Here is a 23,641-nt window from a genome sequence, read left to right as displayed (position 1 = left end):
GCTAAGGGTCACATGGAAAGTGCAGCTTGGCTCATTTATTCCCTTCTCACCTCCAGGTTGCCCCAGCAGAAGGCTTTTCTGACCTTGCCATGCAAGTTATGACCTCTCCGTCCAAGAATTACATACTGTCTGTGATCACAGTCAGCATCTGTGTACTCTTTCTCATCGGCCTGATGTGTGGACGCATCACCAAGCGGGTAACAAGAGAGCTCAAGGACAGGTAGAGCCTGGATTGCCTGCTGAAGAAATGCCTGCCCGGTGCCCAGTTTTGTACAGCCCTTCTCTGTATAGTCAACCCACCCCCTCTTGTGAGAGGAGAATAAAAATTAAAAAAAGAAAAAAAAAAAAAAAAAGAAAAAAATTAGAACAGCAGCAAGTGTTGGCTCAGTTTTCCCATCTGGATCTCATCCACAGCATCTTCATCCTATGAAAGTTTGTGTGCAACATTGGCAGCCCAGCCAGTTACCCCTCTGTTAGCAGACTCTTGTTTACCTGCCTGTAGACAAGTCTCTATTGTACTGTTGGAACTGCCTTCACTCTCCAAATCAGACTGATATGACCTACAGCTCAAGCAGTTTTTAAGTCAATTTTTAAAGACAGACATATATCTGCATACCAACTATATTATTTAGGTAATGGTTCATACTGAAATCTAGTCATCCTCTGGGGCTAGGTGAAGTTGAGGCAGGAAATTAAAGGGTAAATTGCATCTTACACCACAGTTGGCCTTGTTTTGGTCATCTTGTTCATCTTATGTAAAGCGTCTTCAGAGCATAGTCTTGGACAACCTAGGGACACCAGTCACTGGTGTCACCTTCTAGTGAATATCCTGCTTTTGTGACTGTGGATTTTTTTTGGCTGAAAAGATGTCCTCCTTTTCTTCCTCTGCCACTCGCAAGATAGAATAAAATACTGACCAGGATCAAATACTCATGTGAGCTGTACAACTTGTATTTCAGTAGATTAAAGACACGGTGTAGACACGAGGCATGTAGAGCCTGTCAGGAGTGAACAGTGCTGATGTCAGCGAGCGTTAAGTGCCCTGATCAGTCACTTGGCCAACTTTTTTATTAGCAATGATGCAGTAAAATTCTAACACTCCTTTTATTTTTACCTTGCTGCTGCTAAGCTGTTACCCTTCCAAATTAACTCTCTACACATGGTGTTGACACACTGGCAATACAGTACTCTGACAGTGATATGCAGAAGGTGACCGAACACTCAACCTGCTCTGTCTGTAAGATGGTTCCTTGTGGGCTAGTGCAGTAGTTTGTAACTGGCCTGTCTGGGTCTTTATGGTTTGAATGGTAGCACTGAAGAGTGTTTTTTGTTTCCACAACTACAATTGATAGTGATGGCAACTGGCCTTTCATGGGATGTAGGACACAGGTGCCGGTCCAGAAGGCCAAGGAGGAGTGGATGGGAAGATGATAGTGTCATATGAAAGGTAGAAACATCTGGATCTTTAAGGGAAGTAGCTTTCACACTGTTACCATCAATGCATGCACTCATTCTGTGTATAGTTACACTTCCAGAACCTGATACTCATACCCGAGAGCCCAAAGAAGGTGTTTTAGAAAAGCTACACCAGTAGTTGTGGCCTCTTCTTACCGTCATCCTTGTTCCTCAAGTACAAGGAGGCATGGAGGTCATAAGGCACAGGCTTTGGCTGAAACATTGTGTTGGAGGAATCAAGAGGTGACTGCATGAGAGTCCATATGTACAGTAGGATATACTTTATTTGCCTTTTAGATGTGCTCATGTGCATGTGCTGCCTAGGCTGAGGCTTGAACCACGACTTTCTCTTCCTGCATAGTGCACTGCTAGGTAAGACCTGACGTTTCCAGATCTCACACAAAGAACAGTGAAGGTGGTTTGAGACACTCTGGAGTGTGGACCAGCTGATTCTGATGATGCTGCATGTACGGAATGGCGAATACAAAATACTGTGAACTTTTGCTGCAACTGAAGCTTCTTGCAAACATACCTTCATCCCACTCCACGAATGGACAGCAAAATTAGTGATATGATTTTAGACTTACTATGCTAGTGAGTCTTTCACAAGCACTTCTGATTTTATATCAAAGTATTATGAACACAAGGCAAGCAGTAGTGAAAGTCTGAGCAATGAAGGTTCAGTGGAGAATTGGCGTGTGGTAGGATTGTGGTTAAGCAGTTAGGTAGAACAAAATTAAACCTGAATTTTTCCTCTCACCCCTTTTCCTTGGTGTCCTGGGTTCAGCTGTAACATCTCAACCCGTGGGATTTACATTCTTTTGATTCTCCTCTCCATCCCTCCGGGAGTGGGGGGAGCGAGCAAGCAGCTGCGTGGTGCTGAGTTACCGGCTGGGCTTAAACCATGACACCTGGTGCTAACAGCTTAACTGCCCTCTGTCAATGTGAAGTGGAGCAGAGGAGGGATGGTTGATCGTGTCTCTTGAGGCAGCACAGGTGTATAACACCACAGAGGTTAGTTTGGCAGCTATAGGTGTGTGTTGTGTCACTTGACAGAGGGCTGGAATTCCTGATGTAGAGATGGGTGTGTCCACAGAGCTGCCATCAAGGGAAGAAGGATCTGTGTCCTTGTTTGCTTGGCATGAGCTCTGCTTCTCGAAGTGTTGATCAGGCATAATGAAATTGCTGTCAGAGGGCTTTTTTTAAACTGTTGTGACTCTTTGAAAAGGTGTTTTGTAACCTGATTAGCTTGAAAAGCCTAATTAGATGGCTTATTGTCTAGAAATATCATCTTTCACTAAATTCCAAAAGATATTGCAGTGAAAATTGTAGGTTTGTAGCTGTAGTTCTGAATGTAAAATCTGTTTAGCTCTGAAGGTGACTTTCTTTACTTTCAGATATGAGGCTTGCTGGGGGGTTTTGTGTTTTAATTTGGAGAAGGTTAAGGTGAGGGTACCAGGAGTGCTGCGTTAGGCATCTGTAGTCTACAGTGTTGGTCTCTGGTTGGTGGTGTTCCTGTCGGTGTCAGCAGGATCACCTGGGAATGCGGTGGTTTCAGTACGAGTGTTCTAGGATGGTGCTGTAGGCGTGTGTCTGGAGGCCCTCTGAAGTAAAGGTAGAATACAGAATCAATTTCTGCACAGTTCCCTCAGATGCCCTTGGTCACTGTAAGGGCACAGACCCACCTTCTAAAGGTGTGACACCAGCAAAGGGCCCATGAGCATCGTTACCTCCTCATGTTTTAATACAGGGCATCCTGCCACTGCTCATGACCGAATTTGCTGGTTTTGTGACTAGAAATCTACTAGTCCCAGTTTTAAAACATCCTCCTCCTTTTATACCTAAAAATCTAGAGGTCTCAAAAGTACAGAAACCCACACTTCCAAAAATAATCTGCTGGTGCTGTTGCCAACACAACATCTTGCCTGCAGGCATCCATTTTCCATGGCAGGAAAAGAAAGAAATATCTGTAAGGAACACTGCTGTTGCCTTGACCTTGAGGAAGCCTTTTTAACTTCTTCAATCTAATTGAGAGTGCTAGAAATAGCTGTGATCCACAAAGAGAAGAGTGTTGGTGTGGCAAAACCTGGGGTACCTCTTCCTCTTGGTGGAGGAGGCTGCCTTCCACAGAGCACAATTCAGGAGGTGGTTGGTTTGGGGTTTTTTTCCTCCTTGTTATCACAAAACCTTCTCTTGGAGAGCTTATCCTGGACACGGTGATGCTGGTGGGTGGAAGGAAGGGCTGGATGACTGGGACCTAGCAAGGTGTGCAGCTCTCTGTTCCTCTCCTGCTGCTGCAAGGGTTAACAAGTTCTGTTTCCTACATGTTCGTTTGTTTGTTTTTAAATTATTATTATTTCTAAATGTGACATTAACGAGACCTTTTCTGTACATTGTTTTCTCTCGCTGTATATAAATCCCGGGTTGTTTGGGGTTTGTTGTTTGGTTTTTGTTTTCGGTTTTTTTACACGTCATGCTGTGTAATTTTGAGACGTTATGGAGATTCTGAGCATAATAATGTGCGTTTGGGGGGTTTTCGTTTGTTTTCTGTACAGATGAAACGGGAGAATTTAATAAAAAGAGTCTGCAGGGTTTTTTACTTGTTATGTTATTTATTTATTAGGGCCCGCTCCCTCCCCCCCAGGCGGGTGACGCGGCGCGCAGGGGCGGGTTGTCTCGCCGTGGCTGGCGGCCGTAAAGTGCGGAAGGTCAAGGCGGTCTCCGCCTCCCGCTTCAGGTGAGCCGGTGCGGCCCTCCTCGTCCTCCGGCCTGCCCCGCTCCCTGGGGGTCGGGAATGCGGCGGCGGAGAGCCCTCCCCCATTCCGCCCTAGGAGCCGTTGCCGTGAGGGTCGGGGTGAGCAGCGCGGCGGCCCCTCAGGCGGTGCCGCCCTCCCCACACGGATCTGTGAGGAGGCACCAGCCTACAGCAAGGTTTTAGGGGCATAGGTTGAGAGTTCTGTGGTGGTACCACAGTCAGCGGCCCTGGGAGCATGTGGTAAGAGAGCCCAGGGTGTCAGAGAGAGCCTCTGTGGCTCCTCTTTGTGGTTACTCTGACCAGACTCTGTGTCCTGTCTCAGGTAAAGGCCTGACAATGTTAATAACCGAGCTTACTCATGCCCTATTAACCTCAGCCCTTATGAAAGGTTTCAGAGCATGTTCTGTGCCTGCAGGCTTGCTCTGCTCTACCTGTTGTTGGGGTGACAGCGTTCTTGATATTATTTTCCAGCTTTCGTCTGGTTCTTTGCTCATTATGCTGCCATCAGAAACAAAGGTATAATCTGTACCCATTATATGACCTAAGTTTAAACCTTAATAGCAAGACTGTTGTTTCAGGGCTGATTAACTGCTCTTCTGTTTGTTTACTCACCAGCTTTCCCATGTCTACTGGATGCACCACGTGATGTTTGCCACCGCCAGACTTGTATATAAGCAGAGAAGTGGTAACACGATTCTCATCTTTTCCTTCCTAGAAGGAGTGGTCCTGAGCTAATGTCTGAACACATCTAGGTGGTGCTTCAAGAAAACTGGCAAACAGCTGCCAGGATGTTTCTCCGGTTGCTATCAGATATCCATTGGCAGGCAGCTAACCCAAAATGGAGAAGAATGACCTGCTCCCAGCGTAGCATCTCAAGTATAGCAGAACCTCACCCAGTTGCCTTGCCGGCACAGGTGCAGGTTGTCATCTGTGGCGATGGAATCATGGGCACCTCCTTGGCATATCACCTTTCCAAGATGGGTTGGACGAATATAGCCTTACTTGAGCAGGGCAGGTAAGGATTTCTGGTAACAAAACCCAAGAAACAGGACTTTCATGCATAGCAGTGTCACCGAAAGTCAGGAGAATAAAACTCCTTAACACCAATGTAGCATTAAGAAGCAGGCACTTCTTTATTGCAGTGCTGGGTGCTAGATGGAATTTCCACAAATCAAGCACACCCAATGCCGATTTCACCCTTACATTTATACACAAAAATTACCAGGTAGTACACTCCCAGTTACAATGATTGGTTAGTGATTTACATACAATTATAATATCTGCAGTGTCATTCTCTTCTGTTACTACACTTGTGTGGGGGAAGGGTCTTCTCAATCTGTGGGTGTGCTTTTTAGTATTATAATGAAGGCAGTTTAGTTTAGGTCACCTTAAAAGTAAGGTGTTTTTTTGCCAAGTTGGCTGGCTAGATTTCTACCTTGCCAGGTTGTCACATAACTCATCCTACAATAGACCCCAGGTGCTTTGGTTATGCTCTAGAAAGTAAGGACTAAGGCTAACATGTCACAGAGAACAGGGACTTCAAGCAACACAGCATCCCGTGCTGACATAGAGGCTAACTTCTTAAATCAAGATGTTCTTATAGATAACTGCTTCATAATCAAACACAAAATATAGAAAGACTCAGTAAAACTTAAGATAATCTGCAACAGCAGCATCTGCTGCAATTTCTACCTCTTCATCTGGACTTGGACCTGTGGAATAAGATTACACTGAATGTTGGTAACCACACTTACTATTTGTTCCTAAGCACAGGGCAGACCTGTGAGGTGAAGGGTATCCCTCGTGCAATTGCAGTGGGTTAGCCTTGGTGAAGGGGCAGATTCCCACACAGCCACTCTTCCTCCTAGCAAGACTGGGAGAAAGTAGGCTGAGAAAGCTCATGGATCAAGATAAAGATACAGAGATTGCTTACCAGTTGCTGCTGTGGGCAGAACAGGCTTGCCTTAGGGAGAATCAGCTTAAAATAGTTACTTTACTTCATGCCAGTTAAAATAGATTCAGGTTGTGAGAAACAGAAACCAAAGATTAAAAAAACACCTTTCCTTTCCCATGTTTAACTTCATTCCTGCACTCCAGGGTCTTCTATCCAGCCCGAGAAGCACAGGGGGTGATGGGTGGTGTATGATCATACTGGGCTTCAGCGTGGGTCCTCCATGGGCTGTGGTTCCCATCAGGAGAACTCTGCCCTGGCATGGGTTTTCCATGGACCACAGTTCCTTTGAGAGATATCCATCTGCTCTGGTGCAGTCCATGATTCTTTTAAAAATTTTAGTGTTTAGGACTAGTTAAGGAGAAATGGTTTTGGAATACAGTGCATTTTCAAAAGTGAACTAAAGGAAAAGTATCCTAGAGGCTGCATTATCCCTCCATCATCCAACTTATAGCCTTTGGTCCAATGTGTTTGGGGGCAAGCTTACTGTCTGGTGTGTGCTGTCAGCAGAGCTGCTGGAGCAGCAGGGTGGAGGGGGTCTCACCTCTCTGCCGGCCAGCCAGCTGAGGCCTTCTATGTAACTTCTCCTGCAGGTTGGCTGCTGATACCACTCGCTTCTGTGCTGGCATCGTGAGCACAGCCAGGCATGCATCCATCGAGCTGAAGACGGCAGACTATTCAAACAAGCTCTACAAGCAGCTGGAAGAAGAGACTGGAGTAAAAACAGGTACTGAAAGTGTAATTGTTGAGTGATCTTTGGGAAACAGAATCAAAGTACTGATGCTGAAATACAAATGTAGTTTTAAAGTACCTTAAGGGTTGGTGGTTCCTGTTAAAAACCGATACATTTAGACTGAATCAGATGTGAAAGAATGTCACTAATTAATCAGAAGAGTGGGAAGAAGGGTATTGGATGGGTGGAAGGCAAATACTGATAATTCTTATGTTGCCTGTAACTTGGGCAAGCGTAGGCGAATTTTCACAAGGACACTGAAAAGTATATTGCAGTGACGGGAACAAATGGCCCATTTTCTGCACTAATTCACTTCTCAAAAAGAGAAGCCTCATGCTCGCAGGCCCTTGTCCTCATGGGGGACTTCAACCATCCTGATATCTCTTGGAGGGACGGTACGGCCCGGCACAAGCAATCCAGGAGGTTCCTTGATTGTGTGGAAGACAACTTCCTCTTTCAAGTAACAGAGGAGCCGACAAGGAGAGGTGCCATGCTGGACCTCGTGCTCACCAACAGGGAGGGACTGGTTGGGAACGTGATGCTCCAGGGAAGCCTTGGCTGTAGCGATCATGAGATGGTTGAGTTTGAGATCCTCAGGACAGTGAGAAGGGCATGCAGCAAGCTCACTGCCCTGGACTTCAAGAAAGCAGACTTTGGCCTCTTCAGGAACCTGCTCAGTAAGGTTCCATGGGATATAGTCCTAGAGGGCAGGGGGACCTAAAACTGCTGGCTGATACTCAAGGATCACCTGCTCCAAGCTCAGGAGCATTGTTGCATCCCAACAAGAAGGAAGTGGGGCAGGAAGGCCAGGAGGCCTCTATGGATGGATAAGGAACTGCTGAGCAAACTTAGAAGGAAAAAAGAAGCTTCTAGAAGGTGGAAGCGAGGACAGGCGGCCTGGGAAGAATACAGGAACATTGTCTGGGAAGCTAAGGACCAGGTCAGGAAAGCTAAGGCCCAGTTAGAATTGAGTCTGGCAAGGGATGTCAAGGGGAACAGGAAGGGCTTCTATAGGTATGTTGCCACCAAAAGGAAGTCTAGGGATAATGTGGGCCCTCTCTGGAAGGAAATAGGAGACCTGGCTACCCTGGATTTGGAGAAGGCTGAGGTTCTTAATGACTTCTTTGCCTCAGTCTTCACTGGCAAGTGCTCTGGCCATGCCACTCAAGTCTTGGAAGGCAGATGCAGGGACTGTGAGAATGAAGACCTTAGGCCCACTGTAGGAGAGGATCAGGTTCGAGACCATCTTAAGCACCTGAACATGCACAAGTCCATGGGACCTGATGAAATCCATCCGCGGGCCCTGAAGGAGCTGGCGAATGAAGTTGCTAAACCACTGTCCATCATATTTGAAAAATCATGGCAGTCAGGTTGTTACCGCAAAAGTCGGTCGGAGAAACTCTCTAGGACTCAATTTGGAGTTTTAGAAAGCAGCATTCTTTATCGCAGCGCTGGGCGCACACATGAATCGTTTCACAAAGGTGAGCGCACCCCTTACTTGCTGGCGGCAGCAGCTGTATATTTAGCAAGCTCATGCATATTCACAGCTTTTCCAGGGAACGCTTTACATACGAGATTTCCTGGAACTGATTGTAATATTTGCATCCTAATTGCACATGCGCTTTCTTGCTGAGTGGGGGTCGCTGGTGGTTGCCGATAGTCTTCCTCACTGTGTTTACTGAATGACCTCAGTGCTTGCGCACGCTCACAAGGTCCTAGTGCTGAGCTAGCAGTTGGTATGTCCTTGCTTCTGTTCTGTTCCAGTCTCGCTCCACGCTGGGCGCCACTCTGTTATCTTGAAGGCTGGCATCCTTGGTCTTATTCACTGCCTCCTTAGTTATCAGTCCTGTGATGTTCCTTCCTCTGTCATCCAGTCATTTCTTTCTCTCTAAGTCTTAGCAAGTTCGGACAGTTTTCTCTATTCTACTATGTTAGTTTAAAGTCACACATGCTATTGTTAGTTTAAACCTATAATTTAAGCCTACAAGGTGAAGTTCCCAATGACTGGAAAAAGGGAAATATAACCCCCATTTTCAAGAAGGGGAGGGTGGAAGACCCGGGGAACTACAGACCAGTCAGTCTCACCTCTGTGCCTGGCAAAATCTTGGAACAGTTTCTCCTGGAAAACATGCTAAGGCACATGAAAAACAACAAGGTGGTTGGTGACAGCCAACATGGCTTCACTAAGGGGAAATCCTGCCTGACCAATTTGGTGGCCTTCTATGATGGGGCTACAGAACTGATGGACAGGGGCAGAGCAGTTGACGTCATCTACCTGGACTTGTGCAAAGCATTCGACACTGTCCCGCACGACATCCTTGTCTCTAAATTGGAGAGACACCAATTTGATAGATGGACCACTCGGTGGATAAAGAACTGGCTGGGTGGCTGCATGCAGAGAGTTGCAGTCAACAGCTCAATGTCCAACTGGAGACTGGTAACGAGTGGTGTCCCTCAGGGATCGGGTTTTGGGACTGATCCTGTTCAACATATTTGTTGGCGACATGGACAGTCGGATTGAGTGCGCCCTCAGCAAGTTTGCTGATGACACTACACTGTGTGGTGTGGTCGATACACTTGAGGGAAGTGATGGGATCCAGAGGGACCTTGACACGTGTCGTGGTTTACGCCTAGAACCACGCAGCTGCTCACTCAATCTACCCCCTTTCTTCCCCCCCTGCTCCTAGAGGGACTGGGAAGAACTGAAAGAATTGAAATCCCATGGGTTGAGATAACAGTCCAATGACAAAGGTACAATACAAAACCACTACTGCTACCACCACTAATAATAATGATAAGAGAAATAACAAGGGGAGAGGATACAGTTGCTCACCACCCGCCGACCGATACCCAGCCCAACCCGAGCAGTGATCTGGGCCTTCCGGGTAACTCCTCCCGGTTTATATACTGGGCATGACGTGCCATGGTATGGAATACCCCTTTGGCTAGTTTGGGTCAGGTGTCCTGTCTCTGCTTCCTCCCAGCTTCCTGTGCCCCTCCTCCCTGGCAGAGCATGAGACTGAAAAGTCCTTGGTCAGAGTAAACATTACTTATCAACAGCTAAAACCATCGGTGTGTTATCAGCATTGTTCTCAGACTAAAGCTGAAAACACAGCACTGCACCAGCTACTAAGAACGAGGAAAAATAACTGGTACATCTGAACCCAGGACACCCACCAAGTATATCCAGGTCCTTGAGCAAGAGCAACCCCACGAGTGGGTTTGCCTTTACCTGAAGCAGGAATAACCCAGACTGTCTTCCCCAACAAATTCTTTATGTGCACCACAGGAACTTTATCCCCCTCTACAGTACGTAAAAGTTCTGATTGGACTGGGCCAGCCCTGTTGGCAGATCCCCTGGTGTTGACCAACCAGGTGGCTTTTGGTAAATGTGTATCCCAGTGTTTGAAAGTCCCACCACCCATTGCTCTCAGGGTAGTTTTTAACAGCCCATTGTACCGTTCGATTTTCCCAGAGGCTGGTGCATGGTAGGGGATGTGATATACCCACTCAATGCCATGCTCTTTGGCCCAAGTGTCTATGAGGTTGTTCCAGAAATGAGTCCCGTTGTCTGACTCAATTCTCTCTGGGGTGCCCTGTCGCCGCAAGACTTGTTTCTCAAGGCCCAGGATAGTGTTCTGGGCAGTGGCGTGGGGCACAGCGTATGTTTCCAGCCAGCCGGTGGTTGCTTCCACCATGGTAAGCACATAGCGCTTGCCTTGGCGGGTCGGTGGGAGTGTGATATAGTCAATCTGCCAGGCCTCCCCATACTTGTACTTCAGCCATCGTCCTCCATACCAGAGAGGCTTTAACCCCTTGGCTTGCTTAATTGCAGCACATGTTTCACATTCATGAATAACCTGGGCAATAGTGTCCATCGTTAAGTCCACCCCTCGATCACGAGCCCATCTATATGTTGCATCTCTGCCTTGATGGCCTGAGGTGTCATGGGCCCACAGGGCTAAAAATAATTCACGCTTATGTTGCCAATCTAAGTCCATCTGAGCCACTTCAATCTTAGCAGCTTTATCCACCTGTTGGTTGTTCTGGTGTTCCTCAGTGGCCCGACTCTTGGGTACATGAGCATCTACGTGGCGTACCTTCACCACCAGGTTCTGCACCCGGGCAGCCATATCTTGCCACAATGCAGCAGCCCAGATGGGTTTACTTCTGCGTTGCCAGTTGCTCTGCTTCCATTGCTGCAACCACCCCCACAGGGCATTTGCCACCATCCATGAGTCAGTATAGAGATAAAGTACTGGCCATTTTTCTCATTCAGCAATGTCCAAGGCCAGCTGGATGGCTTTCACCTCTGCAAACTGACTCAATTCACCCTCTCCTTCAGCAGTTTCTGCAACTTGTCACAGGGGACTCCACACAGCTGCCTTCCATCTCTGATGCTTTCCCACAATACAGCAGGACCCATCAGTAAACAAGGCATGTTGCTTCTCACTCTCTGACAGTTCATTATATGGTGGGGCCTCTTCAGCACACATCACCTCCTCCTCTGGTGACATCCCAAAATCTTTGCCCTCTGGTCAGTCCATGATGACTTCTAGAATTCCTGGACGACTGGGATTTCCTATTCGAGCTCGTTGTGTAATTAGTGCGGCCCACTTACTCCATGTAGCATCAGTTGCATGATGTGTAGAGGAGACCCTGCCTTTGAACATCCAGCCCAGCACAGGCAACCGGGGTGCCAGGAGGAGCTGCGCTTCAGTTCCGATCACTTCTGAGGCAGCTCGAACCCCTTCATAGGCTGCCAGTATCTCTTTTTCAGTGGGAGTATAGCTGGCCTCGGATCCTTTATATCCCCGTCTCCAAAAGCCGAGGGGTCGACCTCGAGTCTCCCCTGGAGCTTTCTGCCAGAGGCTCCAGGTAGGACCATTCTCCCCGGCTGCGGTGTAATGCACATTTTAACACTTTTAGTAGGTACCTTGTGAAGTTCAGGGTGTTTTATAAACATAAGTAAATGTAGTAGAGTTATAACACAAGTCAGAATTAAATTGCTTGTTTGAGAAGTTGACTAATGCAGCTTTTAGTTACTAGCTGTTAAGTCTTTAAAGTTATTTGAGGGTCTGGAATTTCCAGGCTCCAGAGTAGTGGAAGCATCAGCTGTGCCATTATGTTAAAGCAATGCGTCTGAGATGAAAAGGTATTCAAGATCCTGTCCAAATCTGACTTGACTTTGGTCATTGTTGTAGGGTACATGAAGACAGGCTCCATTTCACTCGCTCAGACTCAGGATCGACTAATCTCTCTGAAACACGTCGCTTCATCACTCAATACGTATAAGCAGGAAATATAACTCATCTCAAGCTTGCACCGGCTCTCTTGGAAGACTAACGACAGCATTTTTCTCATGTCCCCTGGCAGTGTAATCGCGATACCTTGTGAAATTATCACCCCAAAGAAAGTGGCACAACTCCACCCACTGGTCAACATCCATGACCTTGTGGGGCTATGTATGTGCCAGAAGATGCACTTGTGTCATCTGCCAATGTGAGTCTGGCTCTGCCAACTGCTGTCTCACGGAATGGTATGAGGTTTTTTTTATCTATAGAGTGCTCTCCTGCATGATAGTTACCTTCTTTTCATAAAAGAAAATTATGTTCTGCATCTCTTTTGGTATTCTGACTGAGCACTGAAGACCAAAACTTGGTTATTTCTGTAAGGTTCAGATTCTTTAAAATTGTATTTTTTCTCAAAAACCAGGCTGATATTTTTTTTTAACATACTGAATCTTCACAGATCTGCTGTGATAAATCAAACACCAGTTTGTTTCCTTGCTGGTTATGTATTTCTCTGAATAAGGTCACAGTCTTTTATCATAAAAATAATCCTTTGTAGGACCTGATTCAAAATTACAGATCAAAAGAGTTTTCATTATCTAAAAATGAAAGGTCGTCCCTGAGTCCATGTGGAATATTTTGTTTGGCACATATGCTTTGGAAATGGCTTTGGAAGTGTAGTAATAAATGCTGTTTGCCCAGCACTTTGGCAAATTTGGAGTGGTCTAAAAGTGGGAGAAAGGTTAGATATGATAACAGAGATGAAGGTCATTAAAGATGAAAGTCCATCAGGTTGGAAGAAGCTACTTGGGAAGATACCTCTCTTAGTTTCTTTTAGTCCAGTTTTTTTTGTGTTAATTGATTTTTTTATTTTTTATTTCCTGTAAAAGAGCCAGATTTTGTTGCATAAAGGAATTGTAATGGAAAGAAATCCATAGCTGAGACTCTTTTTTTCATGTTGATACTAGGGTGTGTTTATCACAGGAGAAAAAGCACTGTAACTCTTCACGGTCTCAGCCTTTAAATTAGGTACAAATTGGATGCATGATATTTTACAAATAACAGGGTTTTACTTAATTACAGAGTCAAGAATAGGAATTATGTCTTAAAGAGAAAATAAGCATTTAGGTTGAGTTTAAGGGTTTCACATTAGCAGCTGGACACATTAGAAAGAAGGGTTGTGGTTTACTGACCTTCTAATGTCCACTTCAGGTGTCCAGATCCATGAACAGACGAGCGTCAGTCATGTCTCAGTCCAGAAGGGTTGTGTGGCTGCCATTGAGACCGACAGAGGACAGATCAAATGCCAGTACTTTGTCAACTGTGCTGGCCAGATTGAATTACTGAAATCTTTCTTTCTTTTTGCCTTTGCTTAAGGACACATGCACTTCCCTCAGTTGGATATTTTGTTTGTTTTCCCTTTTTTATGGTTTGTGCTTTGGCTTGCTTTACTGGAGTAGATCAAAGTCATGTTATTCAGCTTCTCAGACCAGCAGGGGTGTGAAGGAGGAGAGCAGTGCTTACTCTCTGCTTGCCACCAAAGGCTGGATATTAACCTGCTGAGGAGCACCCTGCAGCTTGTTGGTTCAGCTCTGCCCATGGTCTCTCTTCTGAGGGGAGCACCCTTCTAATGGGAAGAATTTTGCTGTGGCTCTTAGTGAGACAGTTAAGTCTCTACCCTTCTCTCTCCCTTTTGCCCCCCAAATTCATTTTGTTTTCTTTTTCCTTAGTGTCATGTCTTTTCCACTGTGAAAATACATTTAACAGTTGCTGGTTTTCAACTAGCAGCTGGCTGTCCTGATAGTATGGGGTCTTAGCTGTACATGCACCTAAATCCTGATTATTCTGCTTCTAGAGGCTGACCCTAGCATTGGCTTTGGTGTACAGATCTTGTTTTGCTTTTGTATTGTAAGTTGATACTACTTAGTCTTGAATCAGGGCCCCACTTTTCTAAATCTTGTGTGAGAAACAGAAAAACAATCTTTATCCTAAATGATTCAAATTCTGAGAAGAGAGAAAAAAATTCTGTCTAAGGTTTAGGGGACTGAAGTAAATCTTACTTGGTCTTATATGAAAGCAAACTCACAGAGATGACCTGTGCTTTTGTCCTGCCTTTTTTATTGGAGTTAGCTTTCTTCTTTTGCGTTCTAACCTGCGCTTGTTTTTATTTCAGTGGGCTTATGAGTTGGGCCATGCTGGGGAGGAAGCAGTCAGTATCCCACTCCATGCCTGCGAACACTTCTACCTCCCGACACATCCTTTGAATGAGCCTCTGGCAAGCACTTTACCAAGTAAGGCTTCTTCAGCTCTACCTCACTTTTCTCCATGAATTATACCTGCCTTTCCAAGGGGACATGCAGTTTATGACAAAAAGGCCAACTAAGGGCCATCGGTTCTCGGCTCATTTGGGATTGTGAAGTACATTCTAGCTGAATTGCTCTGAATATCCTCTTTCAGTGGTAGAAAGAATCTCTTTCCTTACTCTTGGGAAAGCTTTTGCTTTAGAAATTGATTTTCACAGTTTGTCAACTTAGCAGGAGAATGACAGTGGCTCTAGCTTGACCCGTAGGTGTGTCTGAGACTTGGATTGTTGCATTTGTGGGCTGGAGAGGGTGCTAGCCTTGGCACTATGTTTTCCTTGCAGGCTGCTGTCCCCAAAGGGCCCATCTATTCCTTTCCTCCAACTGAAGCTAAGGCTTTACAATGGCATTTACATGTTTATGAGCTGTAGGGGCAACCAAACACTTGAGGTAATTGCTCCTCCCCCATGTTCTGGCTTTTGGATCTCTTAAAGATAAGCCCTTGTATTTGAAAACTGTGGTTAGGAAGTAGAAAGCTTTGCTTATTTACTCTCAGTCATTAGCAAGAGTTTCTGCTTCTAGTGAGTAATATATAGTCTCCAGGGAATTCAACTCTGACTGGAGTCCCCGAGTGCTTCACTTTTACTTGACTGAGTAATTTAAAAAATACATATATATATTCACATATATATATTTACAATTTTTCTGTACATGGAAAAAATTACTATGGAACATGTCAGGTGGTGTATCATAAATGCTTCAGTTGACACTACCACTGGAGGAAGCAATCCAAACCTGACTGTGTGTCCTCATCCCAGTGCTGCCCACCTTCTTTGTGCTAGTGGCCTGCAGCAAACTGGATGAGTGATGCATCCCCATTAAAATTAACTGTTCCTAATATAGGAAGAGAAAGAGGGGAAGGTCTGGTCTTGGGTGCAGTTCCAGTGGAACTAAGCCAGTATATCATAGCTTATTGGTGCCACAAGGGATCTGACTCCCTCTTGTGTCCTCCCACTCCTGGTAACACTGTTCTACTAGCTTGGGTGCTCTTCAGTTCAGTTTACTGCCCAAAAGTTAACATGCATGGTTGTGGTGGGAGTTAATGCTGGTTTGGTAATCTCAACTGGCCCACCAAGGTGTCACATGAGAACCAGAATGGTGTGACGGTGTGGGGCTGGGGGACTGAGGCTGTCCCTTCTCATGTCAGGAGGTTGTAGCTTGGCCCAGCGTGGCACCAGACCCCACTGTTGGTGGTTGTGGAACAACAGCCTGAGACAGCTATCCCTTCTCTCAGTTCCCTTCCCACCTCTTTTCTTTCCTCTGCAGTGGTTGTAGACCCAGATGGCAGGATCTACATATGCAACTGGCAAGGTGGCATCCTCTCAGGAGGCTTTGAGAAAAACCCCAAACCTCTTTTCACAGAGGGACAGAATCAGCTGGAGATTCGGAACCTCCAAGAAGACTGGGATCATTTTGGTATGTTAGGGAAGAAAGATTCCCACAGCAGTGAAACACCTGGCTTCAGCAGGAGGCAAAGTTGGCAATGATGCAGGCTGTTGTTGACCAGCCAGTGTGTATCTGCCTTCACCTGAAAGGTGTGGGAAAGATGAATGTTCTCTCAAATCCATTTATCTCTTCATTTGTCAGTAATTTGCACAAAACCCCTTTACCAAGGACTACCTTGATACCTGTGTAGTGTTTAAAAACACCCACTAACCCTCGGCACATGCAAATTTCCTCTAGTGCAGCAAGGTGCTACATAAACCTTCCAGCACTCTTCCATTTAATTTGATTTTTGACTGTCAGGGAGACATGCTGCTCCTCTTGTGACACTGGGCATCAACACTGTTGACATAGCCACAGTATTTTGTTTCTGCAGCTCTCTTCAGCACTGGCTGCCAAGTGCATTTCCATCAGTGGCAGTTGCTTTGTGGACAGAACGTGGTATTATTGCTTCCCAGACTTCATCCCACCATTGACAGTGGTGGTTTATTATGTTCTGTCTTTCTCTTCCTGTTATATTTGATTCTATTATATTCTGTGTGTACTTTTACACAGAGGGCTCTTTCTGTAGGAAAGAACATAGCATGATCTATGAGTTCCTTTGTTGTGTTTTTTTCCTCTCATGCCTGGTAAGTTTGTGTGTGCCCTCTCATCTTCCAATTTGCCTTTTTTTCAGGGATCCAGTTTTCCCTTGTGAATGCACATGCCTCTGTATGTGACTCTAAGCACAGATGGATTTTCACTGATTTCTTTCTGCAGTGATAGTATGTTCTTCCAGCTACTCCCCAGGTTAAATTGATTAATTTTACTTTCATTTCTGTGAAATACTGTATTCATACCATAAAAGTTTAAACTCCAGGGGGTGGAGCCAAGATGGGGTGCAGTTTTGTGCTGGCATATGCTAAAGGGTTTTAGATCTGTAGAGCTACAGATCCTCTTGAAGATATTAGCTTCACTAATGAGTTGCTCAAGCTCTGCACCCACTTCCTCTTTAGTTTTCTAGGTACTGCTGAAATGAAAAGGCACTGCATGCTGGCACCCACAAATTGCCCAAGTTTTGGAAGCAACTGCATGCTATGTTCCAGCATTACCCTTTTATCAGGTCAAACATACTGAACATTTGAGCAGAGTCAGAGCTTAGCCAGCCAATATTTGATCCTTTTCTAGGGCTGCAGTTGCTGTGGCTTGAGCTCTTGTGCTACTGCTTTGATCTCTTTCTTTGGAACACCTTTTGATTTTAAAATAGCCTGTACAGTTGCTTAAATGTTGGGCTGGATACAAAAAGAAATCTAACACTGATCCCTCTTTTTATCAGTAAGAAAAAAAAAGTCTGTAGCAGTCTGTCTCACTCTGGAATTCTAATGCATGAGAGAGGGGAGAGAGAGAGCAGGTCAGAAAGATTGTTTCTGTTTGTAATTTCTTAGGTAATGTGAAATCTGATTATTTTACTGCTTATGTAAAGTGAGGAGTGGTATTAGTGCTTAATCTTGAGGGCTTTTACCTGGAGTACTATGCAAAGGTAACTTCTGGTGACAAGAAAAACAAAATAGATAGCTTATCCCTTTATTAACACTCCCGAATGTCAGACTGAAGAATTACCAAAGGACCTTTCTAGCGTGACTGGGCAATGAAGTGGCAAGGAAATTCAATGAGGATAAATGTGAAGTGACACAAGTGCAGGGGGGGTGGTGTGGGGACAGTCTTATTTTCACCATGCAAAATGATGGGCTTTGAACTGACCTTGAGGTTGTATTAGTTCTGTGAAGACATCAGCTCAGTAGCACTCAAAACAAAAGACAAGTTAGGAATTATTAGGAAAGGAGAAGAAAACACAGTCATTATGCAACACTCAATCCTTTGTTTGCCAGATACTAGTAGTTGTTCTAGGCTGCCTATCTCCAGAGGGCATCGTGTGACCAGAGAAGGCCTGGTGGGAGACAGCAAGAGGCTGAGCAAAGCTTGGAACAGTTTCCAAGTGAGGAATGACTGAGTGGGCTGGGAAAAAGAGATGACAGAAGGGAAATAGATGGAGGTCTAAGAAATCTTGAATGAGATGGACTGGATGGATGGGAATCTTCTGCTCGCTGTCTCTTCTATTATACCAACTAGGAGGCATCAAGAAGTTGAGTGTGAATTTCAAAACAAAAGGAGGTGATTCCTCACACAACAAATCCTAAACATGTGGAAGTCCTTGGCAGTTTCTGTAGGGTGTTTTCATGAGTTTGGGGAAGATGGGTCAAGTACTTAAAAGAGAGATCAATTTAGGGGGGTTACTAAGAAGGGAAAAGATGCCAGGTTTTGAGGAGCTGATGGTAAGTGGAGGCAGAGTGCATGGGACAAGTATCATCTAGATTTGCCTGCTCTTATTCCTTGCTAGGTATTCATTTGATGTCTGTTCCTATTGTTTTCCCTAACAAAACTGAACACACTGTTGCAGTGTTGAGAACAGTGCTGGCCTCATCTGGACTGGTGTGGCTGCTCTTACAGTATGCTGAGGGATCTGTTTTGAGTAGTTTGATTCCAGCAGGTAAATGGTTTGTCTTGTGACTATATTGAAACATGGAAGCAGTTTCCATCTGTTCAGATAAGAGTGCTTCTGTAGTGCTGTCCAGTTTGAAGGTGAAGTAGCTGATGTGTTGAGACTGAAGGTTGTGACTTTTTGTCTTTTTTTGTTTGTCTCTGGTCCTAGAGCCACTTCTAGGTGCCCTTCTGCACAGGCTGCCAGATTTGGAGGCTCTGCAGATCATGCAGCTTGTGAATTGCCCTGAGTCCTTCACACCAGATATGCGGTGTATCATGGGAGAGTCACCCACCGTGCAGGGCTACTTCATTCTGGCTGGCATGAACTCAGCTGGTATCTCATATGGTGGGGGAGCAGGCAAGTAAGTGGTTTATGGCTATTACCTGTATGAGTATGGTTTTAGCTAAGAAAAGAGACTGCTCAGATGATCCTTCTGGCTGAACCCAGGACATCAGTATTCATCGTCACCTCTCTGACAAAGACTCCTTTTCCATTTCCAACTTGAGTGAAGGAGAGGAGCAGTTGCCATGTTCTGATTATGTTCTCCTGTGTGTATTCCAAATCTGTGTTGGACTCTCCTCAGGCATCACATCTCAGTGGTCAGCAGCCCGCTGGGGATCAAGTAAGCTTCCTTAGAGCTAACTGGACTTTTTTTTTTCTTTTTTTTTTTTCTTTATCTACCAGGAAGAGAGAAAAGCTTAGCAAAGCATATATTCCCTCATCCTCATCTTCTGTACTCTATGATCCCCTTTATTATTTGATTGAAGTCCTTAGATCATTCAAGTTGACACAGCAGTTAATTTCTCTGAAAGCAGAGCGAGTCTGGTGCAGATGAAGCACTGCATATGGGATGCCAGTGCTGCCAGTACTGTTAATGACTGTCCTCTGCCAGTGTGCAAGGGATGGAATAATTTCCCAGTAAAATCCAGTTCCTGTGTTAATGCAGATACTTTAACAGGTGAAGAAGTGTGATCACAGCAGCAAAGTTGTTTGCAGAATGATCATTCCTCCCTCTGACTGCCAACCCAAGTGATGCCCAATACAATTGCTCACCACCCACTGACTGATACCCAGCCCGACCCGAGCAGTGATCTGGGCCTTCCGGGTGACTCCCCCCAGTTTCTATACTGGGCATGACGTGCTGTGGTATGGAATACCCCTTTGGCCAGTTTGGGTCAGGTGTCCTGTCTCTGCTTCCTCCCGGCTTCCCGTGCCCCTCCTCACTGGCAGAGCATGAGACTGAAAAGTCCTTGATCAGGGTAAGCATTACTTAGCAACAGCTAAACCATCGGTGTGTTATCAGCACTGTTCTCAGACTAAAGCTGAAACACAGCACTGCACCAGCTACTGAGGAGAAAAATAGCTGTTACAGCTGAACCCAGGATACTGTTCCTATCTCAACCCATGGGATTTACATTCTTTCGATTCTCCTCCCCATCCCCCTGGGTGTGGGGGAGAGGGAAGAAGAGGGGGAGCGAGCGAGCGGCTGCGTGGTGCTGAGTTACCAGCTGGGCTTAAACCATAACACCAGTGTGTTTTAGTCTCATTTTAGCTTGGAAGCTGCCAAATGGCTCCAGTAGTTCATGGACAAAGAATGAACTGAATCACCTTGTGGCTGTCCATTCATTGTTTCTTGGTTTCAATTTGTCTGTTACAGCTTCTTCATGATTTCCCCTACTGACCAACAAGTCCATTGCTGGGCCTGGCTGAAGAACCGCTTGACTGATAACAGCAACCTGACCATGGAAGACGTGACCTGGAAGTGCATGGGTAAGAAATCATGAAGGCTGACCTCCTTATACAGCCTGAAATCACAAATGGTGTCTTGTGCTGCATGCCAGTTAATTTTCTAAAGCGTCTGGAGTGGTGACGTCTGTGCAGTGGGATGAAAACAGCAATTCAGAGGCTTCCTTCTAGCAAGTGGTGAGCTGTGAGACAGCTTTCTTTTCCTGTGGACTGTCAGGAAAGAGAGTTTAATGACTTCTAAGATTGAGCTGGACAGGGTGCTGGGACATCTAGTCTAGGTCATGCTTTACCTTGAAAGGTTGGACTAGATGATCCTTGAGGTCCCTTCCAACCTGGTATTCTGTGATTCTATGATTCTTCCCTCTATTCTTAAATGTAAACTTAACCTATTAGTTTGATAAACACTTAAGACTTTAGTGGGGCATGTGCATATGCAAGTTAGACACCAGATAAAACTTCTCCAGTCTAATCCTAATAGTGTTACCTTCCTCTCTTTAGCTCTCAATCTGATTGGCCCCTGTGCTGTGGATGTCTTGTCAGAGTTGTCATATGCCCCAGTAACTCCAGAACACTTTCCCTCTCTCTTTTGCAAGGTGAGTGAGTTTCCTTCCTCCTCACCCTGCTAGACTATGTGAAGCATGTGTGGAAGGAAGGGAATAATTATATTTTGGGTAGTTAGAGGGGAATTTAGATTTACATATGTGTTTACTGCAGTTACTGAGCTAGGTTGGTAATGAACTCACTAGGCTCACTTTAACTACTTTTCTTTGGGTTCTACTTGCTAAACACATAGATGGATATGCATTTGTGTTCAATATTGCACTCACTGTAGGCTTGGTGCCATTTGGTTTCTTGGCATATTTCATATAATCAATTATGAAGCTGTCAGAGGGGCAACTGGGATCAGTGTCTCAGGAGTCATTGTCTCCTGTCATGTTAAAAAGCAGAGCAGATAGCTGCTATTCAGCTTCTGTCTTGTATCTGGAATACAAGCCTGTGTCCTGACCTAGTTCCAAGGTTTATTGCCAAGTGTCATGAAGGGATGAAGAAGTCTGGATAATGTGACATCGCTATTTGAATTTCTAAATTTCAAATTTTTTGCAAGTATGTGCTGGTGGCGAACTGCAGTGAGGAAGGGGAGAGAGGGCTGGCCAGTGTGGTTTGTGTTACGCACTGTGCTCCTTCTGGATCTCTGTGCTGTGTTCCAGTTTGGATGATTTCATCCCTCTGATTCTGCAGGAGATGAGCGTGGGCTATGCTAATGGCATCTATGTGATGAGTATCACTCACACAGGAGAACCTGGATTCATTCTTTATATCCCCATAGAGGTAAGAGTGCACTGTAACCTTAGCTAGGTAAAACAGTTGCTTGCATGCATAATCAGAAACACTTTCCAGGTTGGCTTAAGGAAACATGGGAAAGCTGCCTGCAGGCACCGGGGGGGGGAGGGGAGAGAGTTTCCCTACAGAGCCTAGCAAACATCCCTGGTGGTGTTGGATGCTGTTGCTCTCTCCTGGCGTTAGTGTGCAGTTGTGTGTGTCACCCTTCCTTTGCAGTATGCCCTTCATGTGTACAACGAGGTGATGAATGTGGGACAGAAGTATGGGATTCGCAATGCCAGTTATTATGTGCTCCACAGCCCGCGCATTGAAAAGTTCTTTGTGTTCTGGGGCCAGGATCTGGATGCTTTTACCACTCCTATGGAGTGTGGACACGAGTTCCAGGTCAAGCTGGACAAGGTACGCCACCACCTTCAGTGCTGGGGTGGGTGGGAGGGCAGTACTGAACTGAAAAGGCCTCCATCCAAGTGGATAGATGTCATTGTCACTGTGCGCAGCGCATAACTATAATCTATATTCTTGTATTTCAAAAAGGTGCAAAAATACTAAAAATATTCTGTCTTCCTCCTTTCTGGGCTGCATTCCCAGTGATGGGTGTAGTGTCCTGGGTCACTCCTGTGTGCGATGTGCAGCACGGTGGAGGGTGCTGTGTACCTTACAGATGCTCAGAGTTCATGTTTCTCCCAGTTGTTTTCCCAGTGTGATGAAACAAAAGCCAGCCTGTGCACCAAGGGGCATTTAATGAAGTTAAATATGAGGACAGGCACCGAGAACAGGTGCTTTTTATTTTTACTAAAACAGAAGAGTTCTCTATTTTTACTGAAACATAGAACAGCATAGAGTTGGATCCTGCTTTTGTGGTGTCAGGTGCTGTCACTGTCGCTTGTCTTCTTTTTACATTCTTTGCATGAGCTGAAACGAATGCTTGAATCAATTCAAGAAAGGAATGTAGTGATTAGGGATATAAATTTCATCTGTTGTCACAGTTTCCCTCTGGTTTATAAAACAGGGTAGACTTCTGGAACCAGAAAAATGGCAAAAACTAGAATGGTGACAGGGTTTTCACTACAGCGAAAATAATGATTTTTTTAAAGGCCCATTTTCACAAACATTTTTGTGTCCTTTAACATCTGGAACAACAAACATGACAGGTAAGCTTCTATCTGACCTGGGCTTTTTGTGTATAGAAGCAGCCTGTCTTGATAGGGCATAAGTTCCAAGTATAAACTGACCTTGTGTCATTAAGCTTGTCTGCTAAAACTCAGCAGCTGCTACAGTTCATGTTCCTTCCATCAGCTGATCCTTCCTTTTCCCCACAGGGAATGCAGTTTGTTGGCCAGGAAGCACTGCTGGAACAGAAGCAGAACAGTGTATACAAGCACTTTACCATGTTCATTCTTGAGGACCATGACACAGACACAGACCTCTGGCCCTGGTGGGGGGAGCCCATTTTCCACAACGTCTGCTACGTGGGCAAGGCCACCAGCAGTGCCTACAGCTACGCTCTGGAGCACCACATCTGCCTTGGCTTCGTGCACCACTTTGATGAGAAGACAGGAGAGGAGCTGGTGGTGACAACTGACTTCATCAACCAGGGCGAGTATGAGATTGACATCGCTGGGCAGCGCTTCCAGGCCAAAGCCAAGCTTTACCCCTTCAGCTCCTTCTCTATGCACCATTGCTGCAAGGATGAGATGGAACTGAGTGGCTACCAGGGGAGTAGTGCTGACTAGACTGACCTGCTCCTTTTCCCAAGCTGGAGTCTTCTCCCACCATCTTCCAGTCCTTTCTCCTCACCCCATATATTTATTTCTTTTCCTTTTTTGTCTTGCAACTTTTAAACTTTTTCCAGTGTGTTACGTTTTGTATATTTTAAAACTTTAATTTTCAAGCTTTCCCAATCCCGTCTGTCTCCCTCCTTCAACCCTTTGCTTGCCAGGCTCTCCCATGCCCCAGTGGATGAAGCACAGTGCCGAGCATGCATCCAGAAGTCTGTGGGAAGCCTGTACAGGAGTGAACCCCACCAGAGGCCCTAGCCCTATGGT

The 23,641-nt window shown here is 45.5% G+C and overlaps 2 protein-coding genes across 2 annotated transcripts in view; both read left to right on the top strand.

Annotated features, from left to right (window-relative positions):
* Positions 1 to 320, top strand: part of LOC115619009 (Golgi apparatus protein 1-like) — an 88,699-nt gene extending 88,379 nt beyond the window's left edge. The window contains exon 26 of the mRNA XM_030511026.1: positions 57 to 320. Within this exon, the coding sequence (XP_030366886.1) occupies positions 57 to 224 (168 nt within the window). The 3' untranslated portion in view covers positions 225 to 320. The remainder of the gene's footprint in view (positions 1 to 56) is intronic.
* Positions 321 to 4,928: 4,608 nt separating this feature from the next.
* Positions 4,929 to 23,329, top strand: LOC115619008 (pyruvate dehydrogenase phosphatase regulatory subunit, mitochondrial-like). Its single transcript, XM_030511025.1, is given in 14 exon segments — positions 4,929 to 5,225; positions 6,755 to 6,888; positions 12,099 to 12,183; positions 12,271 to 12,347; positions 12,350 to 12,433; positions 13,398 to 13,515; positions 14,355 to 14,476; positions 15,812 to 15,961; positions 18,678 to 18,870; positions 20,116 to 20,279; positions 20,754 to 20,848; positions 21,495 to 21,584; positions 21,813 to 21,995; positions 22,916 to 23,329. Coding segments are annotated over 14 exon segments (2,136 nt in total). The 5' UTR covers positions 4,929 to 4,998.
* The last annotated feature ends 312 nt before the right edge of the window (positions 23,330 to 23,641 follow it).

The sequence above is a fragment of the Strigops habroptila genome, chromosome W (assembly GCF_004027225.2).
Source record: "Strigops habroptila isolate Jane chromosome W, bStrHab1.2.pri, whole genome shotgun sequence".
In the NCBI taxonomy this organism is placed as follows: domain Eukaryota; kingdom Metazoa; phylum Chordata; class Aves; order Psittaciformes; family Psittacidae; genus Strigops; species Strigops habroptila.
The sequence above is the reverse complement of the archived record's forward strand: the minus strand, read 5'-3'. Positions and strand labels throughout refer to the sequence as shown.